This window comes from Doryrhamphus excisus, chromosome 2, assembly GCF_030265055.1.
Source record: "Doryrhamphus excisus isolate RoL2022-K1 chromosome 2, RoL_Dexc_1.0, whole genome shotgun sequence".
Taxonomy (NCBI): Eukaryota; Metazoa; Chordata; class Actinopteri; order Syngnathiformes; family Syngnathidae; genus Doryrhamphus; species Doryrhamphus excisus.
The window spans coordinates 18,889,513-18,907,367 of NC_080467.1; the positions used below are offsets into that span (position 1 = coordinate 18,889,513).

The following is a 17,855-nucleotide window of genomic DNA, read 5'->3' on the forward strand; positions in this document are numbered from 1 at the left end:
GGGGCGGGGGTGTTGTTTAGAAGAGATGCTGCTGTGACCCTCACAATGTCCTTCACCAATGTTCCCAAGGAGTGTGTTTGTTTGTTACCATGATTACAGAGAAAAAACCTCAAATTGTGGCGGCCGGATTTTGTCTGCTTAACTATCAGCCATGTTTCAGAGGATACCGAGTATTGTTTATTCAAGTTGGCAGGAAGACTGCCAACTGATGCTGATTATGTTTTCATATATAAATACCTCCTTTATTTCTTTTCAACCCAATTCTCAGGTCCAAACTCATTCATTCATTCATTTTCTACCGCTTATCCTCACGAGGGTCGCAGGGGTGCTGGAGCCTATCCCAGCTGTCTTCGGGTGAGAGACGGGGTGCACCCTGGACTGGTGGCCAGCCAATCACAGGGCACATATAGACAAACAACCATTCACACTCACATTCATACCTATGGACAATTTGGAGTCGCTAATTAACCTAGCATGTTTTTTTTGGAATGTGGGAGGAAACCGGAGTACCCGGAGAAAACCCACGCAAAGTCCACACAGAGATGACCGAGGGAGGAATTGAACTCGGGTCTCCTAGCTGTGAGGCCTGCGCACTAACCACTCATCCACCGTGCAGCCATATTTTTTATCATTACAGTATAAAAAAAACTGTTTACGACCTTGTATCAGAGCCCTCTAGCCATGAAATAACACCCCTATAGTCACCGTTACTCTCCTACCAGCCAATATAGTAGACATTAGCCAGCCAATCACAGGGCACATATAGACAAACAACCATTCACACTCACATTCATACCTATGGACAATTTGTAGTCGCCAATTAACCTAGCATGTTTTTGGAATGTGGGAGGAAATCTGACAAAAACACGGGGAGAACATGTAAACTCCACACAGAGATGTCCGAGGGTGGAATTGAACTAGGGTCTCCTAGCTGTGAGGTCTGTGCGCTAACCACTTGTTCGCCTTGCAGCCGGTAGGTCCAAAAAATATTTCCACTAAAAATATATAGGGCTTGAAAAAGTCCAATATTTGGTTGTCGATCAGACATCGATCACATATACTGAATTTGAATGGGCAGTTTTTTTCCCCCAACTGACTGGCTGCTGGGTCAATCCTCAATTGTCCATTCATCAAACCTTGATGAATGGACAAGTTCAATACCTGTTGGTGGAAATCCATTTTACATTTGACATTACATGGTGAGATGGCTCAGGTTGTAGAGTGGGTGTCTACCAACCTGATTGTTCGATCCTCAGTCAAGTAATATTCAAGTCAAGGATATTCTAGAATAGTTCAGCATTCCGGCTGCACGGCGAGTGGTTAGCACCCAGGCCTCACAACTAGGAGACCCGAGTTCAATTCCACCCTCGGCCATCTCTGTGTGGATCTCATGTTCTCCCCGTGTTTTTCTCCGATTTCCTCCCACATTCCGAAAACATGCTAGGTTAATTAGCCACTCCAAATTGTCCATAGGTATGAATGTGAGTGTGAATGGTTGTTTGTCTATATGTGCCCTGTGATTGGCTGGCGACCAGTCTAGGGTGTACCCCGCCTTACGTCCGAAGACAGCTGGGATAGGCTCCAGCACCCCCCGCGACCCTTGTGAGGAAAAGCGGTAGAAAATGAATGAATGAATGAATGAATGAGTTCAGCATTCCGGCTGCACGGCGAGTGGTTAGCACCCAGGCCTCACAACTAGGAGACCCGAGTTCAATTCCACCCTCGGCCATCTCGGTGTGGATCTCATGTTCTCCCCGTGTTTTTCTCCGATTTCCTCCCACATTCCAAAAACATGCTAGGTTAATTAGCCACTCCAAATTGTCCATAGGTATGAATGTGAGTGTGAATGGTTGTTTGTCTACTATATGTGCCTTGATATTGGCTGTCCACTGGTCCAGGGTGTACCCCGCCTCTCACCCGCAGACAGCCAGCTGGGATAGGCTCCATCACCCCCTTGTGACTATAAGCGGTAGAAAATGAATGAATGTCAGCATTCCCATGCAACTTGTAGGGAAATTGCTTCATCTACTTGAGTCTTTGAAAGGAAAAAAAGGTACAAGAAGACAGATGAAAACCCCACAATACGGTTGTGACTGTTTGAAGGCTTCAAAGAGGTTTGAATCATGTCTACATTCATCAGCATGAAGGAGGATTAATCGGCATTTATCAAAGGTTTTTTAAACTGGCTGATTCCTGGCGTCTTGACGTACACCAACCCTCTGAAAATTATGAAACACACCATGACAGACCTGGATACACCTAAAAGGGAATTCATTCAATGGAGAATAGAGGCTAATGATTTTTATTAGCGTAGGAACTCAAATTGTGTCCCAATCAAGTGATTTTGTAACTCTACAAAAAGAATACAGAGGAGCCTAAATCTTCCTGGTCAATGCATCTTAATAACGCTGACATCGCCATCGCAGTAATTAATGGAAGCGCGGGACCGCCATACCCTTGAAAGTCCATAAAATGCATCACCTGTGACATTAAAATGACAGATTGCAACTGCCCACCATATTCAGGCTTAGCCTTTTTATGCATATCACCTTATTCACACGCTAGGCACGACACCTTGATCGCAGGAAAACCATCATTCATAAATGTTGCATCACGTTCCATCCCAAGTAGGCTCTTTATGAGCAGCACATCTACACACTTACAGACATTTGATAGGATTCTCTTTGTTATCTGATTGGGTGTTGTGAAAAATAATCATCATAGGAATCTGCATTCCCAAAATAGAAGTGATGTGTAATTGAAAATAATATCATCACAGAATGGAACAACATCCATTTACTATCACAGCTGGTGAAACCAATCAGATGATTTTTTCTTTCGTATTTATGCAGAAGCATTTTGCTCAATTTTGCCATCGAACCAGATCAAGCTCAAACTGTGAAACAAATATTTGTCTCCCCCGAAGAAAGACAAGAAGAGCTGTGGACAGAATTATGTTATGCAACATTTGTCATTTTACATTCATTCATTCATTCATTTTCTACCGCTTATCCTCACGAGGGTCGCGGGGGTTGCTGGAGCCTATCCCAGCTGTCTTCAGGCGAGAGACGGGGTACACCCTGGACTGGTGGCCAGCCAATCACAGGGCACATATAGACAAACAACCATTCACACTCACATTCATACCTATGGACAATTTGGAGTCGCCAATTAACCTACTATGTTTTTGGGAGAACATGCAAACTCCACACAGAGATGGCCGAGGATGTATTGAACTCGGGTCTCCTAGCTGTAAGGCAGAGGTAGGGAACCTATGGCTCGGGAGCCAGGTAGGGCTCTTTTGATGACTGTATCTGGCTCTCAAGCATTTCTTACCACAATAAAAATGTATTTTTGCTAACATTTTAAAGTAAACATCACGGAAATGATATAAATAATATTCAAAATCAACAACTTTCTTATGCATTTTAATCCGTCCATTTATTTTCTACTGCAATACGGCCGACCATATCTATCTTTCCTGATGATATTTTCCAGGTCAAACACCAAAACTTGATTATTACTGGGTAATGCGGTAGTCTACCTCGGTCATTGAGATGTCAACATGTAAATATAAACTTTCCTCCTTTAGTCAAATAGTCACCTAGCTAAAGCTGCAGAACCAAGCCTTCTGACGAAGATGGCCAAAAGAATGAAATACATGTACGGAGTATGGTGCAAAACCATGCAGCAGCAGAAGTTGTATTAATGGCAACAAGTATTAGATTTATTATTAGACACTGCGCTGCTCACAAAAGTGTGCTGGCCACACCCCATTGGTGTGGGGTAGTGTGCCTGGTCTACGTAATTAGAGCCCATTATATCTAAAACTGTTGGTCTTACATAAAAATGCACACATTTCATTGCATTCAATGTTTAGAAAAATGTATATGGCTCTCACAGATACACATTTTAAAATATCTGGCCTTCATGGCTCTCGTAGCCAAAAAGGTTCCCAACCCCTGCTGTAAGGCCTGCGTGCTAACCACTCCTTCTCCGTGCAGCCTGTCATCTTACAGTAAACATATACATTGTCAGATGTTATTATTACACCTTTACATTGACTCACACTCACGCAACACAATCAGAGAGTTGCGCAACACTTACAAATAGTCCCATTGTCCTCACTCACACAAGCTTAGCTTTCACCTCACTAAACTTTCAGTTTAGCTCCAAATGTGAAAATTGTACATAGTTTATGGTGTTATATTTTGAAATGAACAAAAACATTTCACGCAGGCCACACAGCTAGGAGACCCGGGTTCGATTCTCAGCTCGGGCATCTCTGTGTGGAGTTTGCATGTTCTCCCCGTGCATGCGTGGCTTTTCTCCGGGTACTCCGGTTTCCTCCCACATTCCAAAAACATGCTAGGTTAATTGGCGACTCCAAATTGTCCATAGGTATGAATGTGAGTGTGAATGGTTGTTTGTCTATACTGCCCTGTGATTGGCTGGCCACCAGTCAGCTGGGGTAGGATCTAGCATAGTGAGGATAAGTGGCATAGAAAATGGATGTTGGTATAGTTGATGTTAGTATTGTTTCTATTATGAGAGCTGTTCTCCCTGTTTTAGTCGGGAACTGATATTTTCCTGAAATGTTCTACTGCTGATTACTAAAGAATGAAAAAAGGTATATGGTGTGTTTTTTTCTGATGAAAGACAGGAGTCTAATCTTTCTTTTGGTAGGTTCCATGTTTATATAGCCATACAACACAATACTGTGTGTGCCTTGAAAGATCAGTCAGTCAAAAATCGTCTGAAACTTTCGTTTGAAAAACGTCTGGGATTGCGATGTTGGCACAAAATACATTGCGTACCTTCTTTGTGTGATTTGCTGCGTGAACACGCCGCTTCTTCCCCTCAAACAAGATCCTGCTGAGCCCATCCTGCATAAATTACAGGCTGTTTGCTAATTGGCTAACATCCCGGGCCTGCCGTCGTTAATTCCGATCTGCCGTTTGCTTGGTTTATGACGCATGAAGAGAGGAGCAAAATGCCGAGTCAACTGTAACACCTGACAAGGCACTCTCACAGGGCGCAATTAGGAAGTTGGGAAAATACACACGTGTAAAAAGGGGGGTAAAACAGGAAGTGTTGAAGCTCAACTGCTGACATGGCACTCCTCACCGAGGTGAAGCGTGATCAGGGACAAGCAGCCGAAAGGATTTTGAAGGCAATAAATGGATTTATGTCAATGTTTACATGTAAAATGAAAATCCTGAGAGAGAGGAGATAAATATAGCATGCGCCTGTGTGGACTAGACGCTCTATCGGCGTGGAAGGCAACGAACGAGCACTCGCCGCAAATCTGGCGCAGCTCCGGACCAATCACAGCCGTCCTATGAATGTGTGTCTAGCTTTGGAATGAAGCGAACAACAAATGACAATACGAGAACATGATTCAGAGCATTTTAGAACGGTTGTACAAAATATATTTTGTGTATTTTTTTTTGGGGGGGGGGGGGGGCGACCATAAAGACCTTTTATGACAACAGTATTCCTTAACACAACCGAAAAGTCCACTTCTAAAAGTAAAATGAATGAACGCCAGAAAACAGGCCGGTTAGAATGTAAAGCGACACAGAAACCAAAGCAAAGCCAACGTGCAACAACACCGACACCTGGTGGACGAATCTTGCCACTACTGTTGAAGACACCCTGAAGCGCCTGATTTGTTCTGGTCATGTTGTATGATTAAATTCAACCCGCCGCATTCATATGAAAATGAAAAAGGCTGGAATGAGGAATTGAGTTTATCTATGCAAATATGAAAATCCTTCACGTGTATATGAACATATTATATATTATAAATTTTCCTCTATGCGTGTCTAATTCATTATCTCATTGCTTGTCTATTACATTCCATTACTTCCTGTTTTGGTTTTGACCAGCGATGTGGTCGGATGGGAAATGCCAATCCAAATAGAGAGTTAAAAATGATCATATTTTCGGTAAAATTATTCTACATACTCACTTATATGAAGTAAGATAGCTGTCAAAAAGGTGTGTGCATGATTTTAACCATTTGTATGTTAACGCTTTTCAACTCGTACCCACAAACTTTAATTCGTGCTCATAGAAGAGAGTTGTATTCACAAGAATACAACTTTTCAACTCGTACCCACAAACTTTAATTCGTGCTCATAGAAGAGACGTCGTAGTCGTAGAAATTAGAGTTGTATTCACAAGACTTTGCACTCACAGCTTTTAGATTCATACTCACATGAAAAAAATCCTAACCCGCACAATTTCTCAGATTCATGTATATGACAGCAGAATTTTGTGTACAACAATTTCATTGACATACAAATGTTTAAGATTACGAATACGAATGGTTAAAATCATGCACACACCTTTTTGACAGCTATCTTACTCCATACACTTAGACCTTCCCCGGGACCTTCTGCTACAGTTACACATTACCGCAGTTTGTGTAGTATTGCTTATACAGTATTGCAGTTTTCCCATTTAAACAGTAAAGATAACACTGGCAGAACAGCACCCCCACCTGGCGATAAAGAGGAACGTCAGGCATGCAGTGATGGAGTTGAATTGTTGTACATTATGGCATGTTTTGATTGTACAGAGGCAGAAATTATCATACAAATACAATAATACGCAAATTATTATTAGTATTAGTATTATTATTATTAGTATTTTTTAATTAGTATTTTGCTTCCTGGTTTCTGCTTTGATTTTTGAGACCGCTTAATTGCGTGGTTGGGTCGTAAATATATTTTAGGAGTAATGTGTTTTAAGTTTTAAAGGAGCTTTAACAGTGTCATTTTACCTTTCTGGCACACATACTGTATCAAGCAATTGTAGACCTGGTGGTATACGCTTGTAGCCTGCAAATAAACAGTACTTTATTTTACAGTAAACACTATTTATGGCATATTAGGGTCTTGTGTTCAGTGTCTGAGGTTGCTGGACAAATTGCTATACCTTATTTCTGCTGGAGGTGTTTGTCAATAACAAAACTGCAGAGACTATGTGGCATTTATTAGGGGTAAGGCATTCATTATGACTTTTTTGTACATATTATCTATTTTCTCGGTATTCTATGACAATTAAATAATGATAAAAAATTTTTGGCATGTATTAAGGTAAGGCATTCATTCTGACCTTTTTTGTAATTTTAGAATCATAGCAAAAAATACTGTCTATTTTCTAGGTATTTTTGCCAATTAATATAATGATGATTAAAGAAAATATAATAAGAAAACTGCAAAGACTATCTGCCATTTATTAGGTGTAAGGCATTCATTCTGACTTTTTTTTTTACATACTATCTATTTTCTAGGTATTCTATGGCAATTAAATAATGATAGACTATTTGGCATGTATTAGGGGTAAGGCATTCGTTTCTGACTTTTTTTAAATTTTTAAATAATAGCAAAAAATATTGTCTATTTTCTAGGTATTCTTGCCATTTAAAGGAATGATGATTAAAGAAAATATAATAACAAAAATTCAGAGACTATTCAGCATTTATTTGGGGTAAGGTTTGTTCTGACATTTTTGTAACTTTTTCATTTTCTTTATATTTTAAATTCTAATTATTTTTGTAATTTGATTTAAATTTGATTAATTGGTCATAGTTGTTTTGCAATTACAAATAATGATTAAATAATAAAATAAAATAATATATAAAATATAAATAAAAAAATAAAAATGTTTTTTAAAACATATGCTATAAAGTTAGTTTTTTTAACACAAAATGCAGATACTAATAATGAATATTTTTTTTAAATTCAAGCTTTGTCTTTAAATATAATTTTTTTTACAAACTTAACAAAATACTTTAAAATATCAAAGTGGCCTCCCAGTATCAATACATTCAATATGAGCAGTCATATATGCACAGAATAAATGCCTGTAAAAGAGTAACAATGACTTCAATGTGACTTACAATAGCAGTTGGAGCAGCAGCCACCACACAGTACAAGATGAGGGGGGGTACGAAGCTGGATTCTTCCGTCCCGGGGTACGGCTTCATCAGCTCAGCATCATTACAGAAGAATCCCTGCACGTGCACGCTGAAAAGGTCCGTGCACTCCATGTAGTAGGCCAGCAGCACCGTGCCGGACATGATGACGAGCTGGAAGAAGAACATGTCGGAGGTGGAACTTTAGGAGTCTTTCATCATTCACTGTTTTTTAAAAAAAAAAAAGTTCATCTCACAAGACCAGATCTTTTCCTGGTCTTTCCTCTGCTCAGCCGCGCTCCTCTAGCAGATTTTAACACACAACAAGCCAATAAATCCTCAGAAATCATCTCTCTCTCGCTCTCTTTCTCAAGCTAACTCACCAGCAGCATCACTTACCACCACCTCTCCTCCTCCCCCTGCACCCCCTCATCCTTTTCATCCCTCCAACGTCAAGCTTTTGTCTCTGTTCTTTTTCCCTTTCCAGAATCAGCTGCAGGCAACCCAGCTTCTTTTTTTAAAGTATGGTATCTAAAGTGCATGATGCGGAGAATCTCTCTTTTTGTTATTTTTATTTTTTTTGTGCATTTTTTATAATTCAGCCGCTAATGTGCTGAAATAGCAGTGGCAATCTGCTACGCTGTTATATCAAAGGAGGCTGAAATCAAAGGATTTGGTTCCAAAAAGGGGGCGGGTACAATATAAATATACGTGGTGGGAGATATCTTAGTCACACTGTAATACAGCCAAGTATATCATAAGGCTTGCACGTAAACATGCAAAGCTTTTTAGAAATATGAACATATTGGCTCCTCCGCCATGTTTCTAAATACCTACATAAGTGTACTGGAGCATTCATCAACCAGGCACCGCCTCCACATTTCAAACTGGCCAATCGTGAAATGAGAAATTCACCCAGAAGAAGCCATCACAGGAAGTGGCATTGGCACTTGGTGGGTGGCTCACAGAAGTGCTTGAAATCACTCCAAACAATAAAACTTCATTCATATGAAACACAACAAAGGTAAGACAAGATTCATCATCAATCTTCAAAGTTTAATGTAGACTTATTGACAGATGTTGTTCTCTGCCTGTTTCTGACATTTGTCCACTGAAGTGCCTGTGGTTTGAATTCTCTTTAAGTTGGTGTTGTTGAGCTTTCAGCTGACGTTTGTGGCAATACCGAGCTGTCCCGTGGTCAAATATGGCAGATGATCTAACTCAGGGGTGCTCATTAAGTCGATCGCGATCGCGGAGGTGGTACTGGTCGATCGCGGCGTGACATTAAAAAAATATCATCCTAGCATCAATGCCGTCACTTGATTGATATACAGGGGAGCCATTCAGATGACAACCTTCGGGTGACCAATCAAATCAAACAACGTCTCTAAGTGCAGCAGAACTTACGATATCAGCCTATCATCCATCCCTGTTACTTGATTGACATACAGGACAACCAGTCAGATGACAACTGAATTTTGACCTTTAGGTCACCGCTCATGCGTAAACAACGATGCAAAGTGCTAAGCTAGTCGGCGAATTGCGAGATTTTAAGCCCTCGCTAAAGTTTATGGTCACTAAAATGAGTGAAGGAGCTGGACCAAGTAAAAAGGCAAAAACTGGACCAAGTAAAAAGGCAAAAAACATATCACTTCCATACGGATATGGAATATTATACGGATATTGTGATACGGATATTATCCATGACTGATAAACATTTGGAAGTGTGCTTGAGGCTGGCTATCAGCAGCTACTGTCCGGACTATGCATCCCTGGCTGATTCAATTCAGTGCAAGTCATCAAAGTAAACTCAGGTAATTACAAAAAATGTTAATAGTTAATTATGTGTGTTTTGCAATATTGGCTCATTTGGTTATGTAAGGTACATCAACATACATTGTACGTACAAATAATCCTCAATACATTTGAAAATAAATAGATGTTTTGCATTTTTGTAGTGGGTAGATCATTTTGACTCGGTCATTTCAAAAGTAGCTCGCATGCTGAAAAAGTGTGAGCACCCCTGATCTAACTAAACAAACTAAAATACTCATGCAAAGCAGATAAAGAGTTGTAATTGTGAATTCGGTACTGTATTCTCCGTTGGCCACTAGGCGTCGCTGTTCGGTGAGACAGGAACCATACACCTCACTCAGGGAACACATTTACTGTAACACACTGCCCCAGCAGGAGTTTTATTTATGTCTTAAATGGGTTATTTACACGTCTTCTGTCAACTATATTGAGTGTAAACGACAAAGCTATATTTTGATATATTATTATCGTATTTGTGCAATAATGGTTTGAAAATTATAGCATGTTTTGCATATTCAAGTCAGCCACTGCAATACTGGTTTGTAACGGCGGGTGTCGCCAAATCCATTCAGGTATCATTTCAGGTTTAACATGACAAAACGTCATCAATAGTTCAACTTGATAATCCTTACAAAACCTCCCAAATTTGATTTCTTAAACATATATCGAAATCCAAATTAAGAATATTTACTGATGCAGGCCATACTTGTTAAGCATCATTACATTTCCCAAATTCTACATTTGTATTGGAGGCATATGAACTTGTTATGGCTAGTTAATCAAACTGCTGTGTAATGTTTTAGTATTTGTCATGGTGTCTGAAGCAGACTGAACAAAATAACCAGCAGGGTGCAGGTTGCAAGAAGACTGCAAGAAGGAATGATTGTTGGCACATGTACAGTTTCCCACAGATGGCCATGCTGATACAGTACGTGTGTGTGTGTGTGTGTGTGTGTGTGTGTGTGTCGCACAAAATTACCGTCAATACGGCCATGGATGTTGGCTTCTGCATTACTTTCGTTATTCATCTTGACTATATAACCAAGTCATACAATTCTGCACTACGGTACAGTATATGCAAACATACCATTGTCACATGTAGGTCACTGTACCAAAATAATCAGTGTTGTCGCACCACTGAAGCGCGACTAACTGAGGACTCTTTGTGTTGCTTGTTTCCACTCCACATCAGCACACAACACTGTGTTACCTTCCTTTTCTTCACTAAATATGTTGCTGGTTGTGTCGCCGCACAATGTCACACCATATGCACAGCAGTCACAACTCTTGTGTCCTCATCCACAAACACAAGGTGTATCCTTGAAAACGGTACTGCTTGGTGGGTACCTGCATTATTGTACCAAAATACCTTCAGCCAGGGGTGTATTAAGTGTGCCGTTGGGGCCAATTGTGAGCAAATTGAACAAAAAAACAGCAACAATGGGGAAAAATAAACAAAAGGCTATGTCCCACATGATAGAGGGAAAAAGCTATCCTCCCTTTCCGTGTGGAAGTGGTAAGTTTTGGGCTTCTTAAGTTGAGAAGAAATAAGTTCAAGCGTAACTGGTTAGCTTGCAAGCTCAAGTCCCTGCAGAGTTGTGCAATTTAATATAAACAGTGAATAATAGAAGCGTAAATGTGACGATAGCCGTGTTATTTCATGCTTAAAGGGCTCTAGTCATGTTAAAAACCATGCGTAGAGAGTCATAAACAGGTTTTCTATGTTTTAAGTATGAAAATATTCCATTTATTAACATTGACTCCGATATCAATTCATTTGCTACGGTTGGGTCAAGAGGGTGCAAATAAAATATGCACTACAGCTGCAGTTTAGGGGATGTAAAATCCCATACGTCATCTTAACCGGTTTCTAAAAGCTAAATTAAACAGTATCCAAAGCTTAAAAACCAGCCTAGAATTTCAATGCATGAAACCCCAGCATGTTTATTATCATGAGCATGATCACATTAATGCTGACCTTCATCCTACTTAAGTATGCAAATGGACTACAGCAGGCCTAGGGCGTATTTACAGCATCAATTATAATATATATATATATATATATATATATATATATATATATATATATATATATATATATATATATATATATATATATATATATATATATATATATATATATATATATATATATATATATATATATGATGATTTATTTATTTATTTATTTTCTCCATTGCTGCTAGGCGTAGGCTCATAATGAGATGAATGTCAGTGTACAGGAAGCGGAGTCTACCCCGGACACTCCTGATCAGTGGGTCATTTAGAATTGAACTCATTTGCATGTTTTTAGTCTACACTGATGACCTTTCAATAAAAAAATTCCATCTCATGCCATATATGCATTCATGAATGGCGGTCTACCACAGATTTGGACCGCCACAGATATATTTGCCGTTATTCTATAAGAACACGTTTCAAGATGATTTAATAATGAAGGAGACAACTCAATCCAGCCTGGACAGACACCTTCTGGAGAGAATGTCTGAGGAGGGGGTGGGAGAGGACAGAGAATATGAATGTCAGGCTCACATGCCTAGACACACAAGGTTATTTAAATTAGGTGATAAGCATTTGGAGGACGTTTTTGCAGGAAACCACATATGCGAGGGTAGGGGTGATTTCCTCCCCCTGTGAGGGCCAGAGACGGCAGAGGGCAGAGTCACATGTCTAGACGCCCCAGGCTATTTGAATTTCCTGGTCTTAGTGGACACTTTAGGAGTCTCTAACATGAAATCACATATAGCTCCTCTCAACGAGCAGTGGGTGCTGCTTTGGGACCCAATCTAAAAGCACTCACAAGCGGCTCCGTCTTGCTTTTAACAATAAAAAATACACAAAAGAAGTGACAGAAGAAAGCTCAACTGTATTTCTAAATAGATTTATTAATTTCTACATAATGCAACCACCCTGCCACAAATAGATGGCAGTCCAATAGGTACAAAGTTACTGCAGCAAGACACTACCCGCCTGGTGCAGCCATCTACCGGTACTGCACTTCATATTTCTAGTTGAAAAATACTGTTCCTTGCAAGTTGCTGTGTTTATATGCAGACCACAATCTTTCCACCAGAGGCCTGCGCTCGACTGCGCTGCCAAATGTAATCAGCATACGAAATGCATGACCTGCTGTAAGAACCAAACCTAAAGTAGAAATGGTGGCGTAACTTTCCGAGCTCACCAAACAATATAACAGCTCCTCGACTTGAATTATTGATCGGTTGTAATGCGGTTTTAGAGCTAACTGGAGAGAATTGACTGGGAGGGAAATAATCATTAGTGTTTATTATGGTCAGGGTCATGACTGGGCTTGAGTCTACACCACGGAGCGGCCAGCAGTCAATCATAAACACACCGCCATTCACACCGGCACCGTCACTTATCTGTGTTAGTCCACAGATAAACCTTTTTTCTGCAGTCCCCCGGGTGGTCACGTTGAGCGCAGCCAACAGTGAGTCACACCTCCCTCCCGGAGGACAGATTTAATTTTGGGAGAAATAAAAGATGAGAACATGATTGATGGCTTTGCATCACAGAGGCTGCATGCATCCCGGAAGAGATGACTGATAAGGAACGGAACTATCCCCGAGTCTTTTCTAGCCAATAGATTGTCTCTGTCTCTGTTATAAAGGGCCTGCTGCTGCTATTTTAGGGGCTTTGTTAGGACTTTCAGCACAGAACCTGAATTTTTATTCGGCCTAAAACTGCACCAAAAGTGCTATCATCTGTTGTGGAGTTGCAGCATCACCTCTTTGTACACTTCCTCCTTTTAATTAGTGACCCCCTCTTCCTTCCACCTCACTTCATTACACCTTTATCATTCTCCTTATCTCCTCTCATCACACCTCCCTCGTGATTCCGGCTGAACAGCTGTTTTTTTTAAAGAGTTTCAATGATTAAGAAAAAAAACAATGCTTCAGAGGTTGATGATGCGAAGGAAGTGACAAATGGCCACGAGCTGTCAACACTGCCTCTGGGGTTCAACTTCACAGGCCAGCTGCTCTGCTTGGAATAGAGAGGGGTTTCTGTGTCTAAAAACATCCCGATGTGTCGTCGTGTAGCTTGGGTGAGCAAAATAAACCCAGATGCGGCGATACATGGGGGGATACGACTGGGATAGATAGATAGATAGATAGATAGATAGATAGATAGATAGATAGATAGATAGATAGATAGATAGATAGATAGATAGATAGATAGATAGATAGATAGATAGATAGATAGATAGATAGATAGATAGATAGATAGATAGATAGATAGATAGATAGATAGATAGATAGATAGATAGATAGATAGATAGATAGATAGATAGATAGATAGATAGATAGATAGATAGATAGATAGATAGATAGATAGATAGATAGATAGATAGATAGATAGATAGATAGATAGATAGATAGATAGATAGATAGATAGACTCCCTTTATTGTCATTGCACAAAACACAGTAGTGAAATTGCCAACGAAATGTCGTTGCCTGGTCAGTCCTGGTCAGAGCATCGATGATAATAAAGTGATGATAAAGAATCTTGAAGATGCCCTCTGCTCTGTCTGACTATTTGTCCACCTTGAGCAGAAATAAGTCCATCCCGCTTATGTCGACAACCCATCTAAGTCAGGGGTGTCCAAACTTTTTCCGGAAAAATTAAAGGATGCAAGGATCACTTTGATATCTGCAAAATATACACAACTTTTTTATTTTTATAATAGATATAATTTTTCTGCTAATTTTATTATTACATATACTAAAATAAAAAAATATTCTCATTTAGTCTCATAAAATCTCATAAAACGTAACTTTTTTTCACTTAATATTTAGTTTTTATTCTCCTAAAATCCCTGCTGATTTTTCCTTTTGGCTGCTGTTGTTGGTTGTTTTTTTTGTTTTCTTGTTAAATGAAATTATACTTTTAGAATGGCTGCAAATGGCCCCCGAACCCTGCGTTTTTTGACACCCAACTCCTCAAGTCCCAGCTCCACTGTGTTGTGTAAAAAGTCTCAACATAAAATGCAAGACCCAAAGGGTCGTTCCATGAAAGTGGACCTGTGTTGTACTCTTAACTTCATCATTGTTTTATACAAGACAAAAATGACTTTTAAGAATTTATCAGAGCAAGAACCCTCGTTGTTTTGATGCCGTGGGTCATGCATCCGTTCAATAACTCCAGCGACTCTTATTCCTTACTACACTTTTAACGTTTGTATGAATATTAGCGTCTACACTTGAAATCATTTGCAGCTTAGTCAGAGGATGCTGTCACTTATTGACCCCACTCTCATTAAACACGCTAATGATACAAATTACATGATTAGCTGATGAAGTTCTCATACTAAACTCGAGCCAAGATGCTAGAAAACTGCTAAATATGCACAAAGGCCATTTTATAGAAGCAGCAGTGTTTTTTTTGTTTTTTTTAAGTCAACGCCAGCTGGAGAGCTGTCACACTTAGAGCTGTCACACTTAGTAAATCTGAATTGACAGTAATGGGAATTTCATGGAATCTTTTATACAATGATCAAGGTGACTATTTCAAAGCTGTGTTTGTGCCCGTTTTTATTTGGTTCCTTCCGAACTTTGTGGGAATTTTGGTGAAGGTCCACGACTGTGCTTGGATGAGTTGGACAAACATAAGAACCCTGACCTAAACCCATCCAATACTTTTGGGATGAGCTAAACTGGAGATAGTGACCCAAGATAGTCCAACTCCAGTAACGTCTGACTTCTTCTGGATCTTCCCAGAAGAATGAAAACTGGTAGTTGCAGAGGGGAGAGCAACACTATGGCCGCAATGGATTCAGTCTGAGCCCGGGGGAACATTCTCTGACACTGTCCCTGCTCATCCTAAACCTCTACTGTACAGTGTTCCCTCATTTATGGCGGGAGATAACTATTATTATTATATGTTTTGAGGCTGCAAAACACATTTATCTCGTATTTACATATTCAAAAAACTTCAAACCTCAGTTTGAATTTTAACAATCAACCTACAAGGTTGGATACAAGAAATTATTAAATGGCTCTCGTGTATTACAGCGTATACAGCGCAGTGTATACAGTACAGTGTATGCAGTGCAGTGTATACAGCGTTTTTGTATCCTTGTTAAAACAGAATGCTGCAGTAATGCTGCTTCGAAGAAAGCAATTTGTTTTTTTTGTTATTGACCATAATACTGTTTTGTTGATCAGCTTTTATAGTACATTGTAGTTGTCTCCAATTGTACAATCCCACAGCGACTAATCAATCCTGTCAATTTCTCCTCTTCTCTTAACGTCAAGTATGGCGCAGTGATGGGATCGATTAAATGACACGTCTTTATTTTCACTTTGTGAGTTCTTTTTTGTTGTCTTCCTATTGTTTTCTATTATGAGAGGTGGTGGTTATCAAATACACGAGAACCCCGTTCCTAAAAGGAGAAATAATTTTCAGAGCATAAAAATGATATATATGTTCATTACTTGGATTATATTTATCGGAAAAACAGAATCTCATCAAAATACTCACAGCGCTGGGCACATTTTCACCCCCTTTAGTTGCTTTCTCAGGAGTGTGAGGCAATGCCGAGGTGTCATGTGATGTGTTGTGTTACATAACGCGTGCAAACGGCATGAGCTCTGCTCGACATGCAAGGTGCCGCCTTGTGAACAGGAAAAGAAATCAAAATTCACAAGAAGGGCCGCATTAAGTATCACGTCAAGAGTGTCGGAAAGCCAGAGGTCAGTTGAGAAGATCCCTGAGCTAAAATAGACAAACTACGCTCATTCAGGGAAGCAACATCAAATGTTTTTTTTTTGGGGGGGGGGCAGAAAGAAGAAGCAGGGAGTCCTGAGACATCCCCCCTGATTAAAGACCTTCCGCTAACAAGGTAATTAAATATGAAGGAAGGCACACACACACACACACATTTAGCCTTCCACTCATCCCAACACTTCACGCTCCAGTTAGCCGTTAACAAGTTACCGCACAAGGTCATTTTGCTCGTGTTTAAACTTCCTCTCACACACCTCACGTGCACCACAATAAAAACCACAGCCAACACGTGCACACGACTCACCTCTACGAAGATGAAACACGGGATGATGGAGTAACTGCGCAGGATGTGGTTGGACGCCATCTTGCCTCCCCGTCCGGAGACTTCCCCTCTTAGGATTCACGGCGTCTCACTCTGTCAAAGACATCATCACCAACATCACATGTCAGAGCTCATTTTATGATCAAGTCGGATATGCGCCAAAGATGGCCTCACCGCCAACATAGTAGTGGTAGTAGTGCGCAAAGCTACCTTTCATATCGCCCGCAGCTTGAAAGCGTTGACAAATATTGTAGATGCTTACATTGCAGAGACGTCTGGTAGGGGCAAAGACTCAGTCAGGACAACCGCCTTGCCTGTTGCAGGGCTCCCCCAACTATTTTTAAGTGTAACAGATGGCGGTAAACGCTGCATTGTGGCCCAATGCATGGTTAGCGACGGTTTACGTCACACAGGCATGCACACATTATGTGTGGAGGCAATATGTCAAAACGTGTAATAACATCAGGAGGGGCTGATAAAATAGCACTTTAGCACTTTTCAATTACTTGAACACTTTAGCACACAAGCACTTTGTCTCCTCAAGTCAAGTGCACGTTTTTCCTCCTTCTTTACCTCATCCAATACCAAAGTGGCAGTTATATTGATGATGATATTTCAGCAAAACATTTTTTGTGTCAAAGGGGAAGTTATACTTGAAATGTATATTTTCTCCCTTTTTTAGTTGGGAACTGATATTTTCCTGAAACTTACATATGTTCTACTGCTGATTAACAAAGAACGGAAAAAGGTAGAAACAGAGTTTCTAGAGTCTAATCCCTCTGTTGTTAGGTTCCACCTTTTTATAGCCATAGGACACAATATTCTGTGTGCATTGAAAGATGAGTGGCAGATACTGAAGGGTTTGCGATGGCTGGGATTGAATGAGTTCTAATTAAATGGTATTATTATTAGTGTACTTAACATGGACCAATTAGCCCCTGGCTATAATCTTGATTATTCATGTTGAATAATTGAATCTATAAATCTACAGGCTAAAAGCTTACAAAACTGATTAGTGTTGC

The 17,855-nt window shown here is 40.0% G+C and overlaps 1 protein-coding gene across 2 annotated transcripts in view; it reads right to left on the reverse strand.

Annotated features, from left to right (window-relative positions):
* The window catches only part of plppr1 (phospholipid phosphatase related 1), a 39,497-nt gene that overhangs the window by 12,714 nt on the left and 8,928 nt on the right, over nt 1-17,855 (reverse strand). For both annotated transcript variants that reach the window (XM_058064559.1, XM_058064558.1), the window contains exons 2-3: nt 16,816-16,926; nt 7,913-8,101 (exon numbers count right to left, since the gene is read on the reverse strand). In XM_058064559.1, the coding sequence (XP_057920542.1) occupies nt 7,913-8,101; nt 16,816-16,875 (249 nt within the window). In that variant the 5' untranslated portion in view covers nt 16,876-16,926. The remainder of the gene's footprint in view (nt 1-7,912; nt 8,102-16,815; nt 16,927-17,855) is intronic.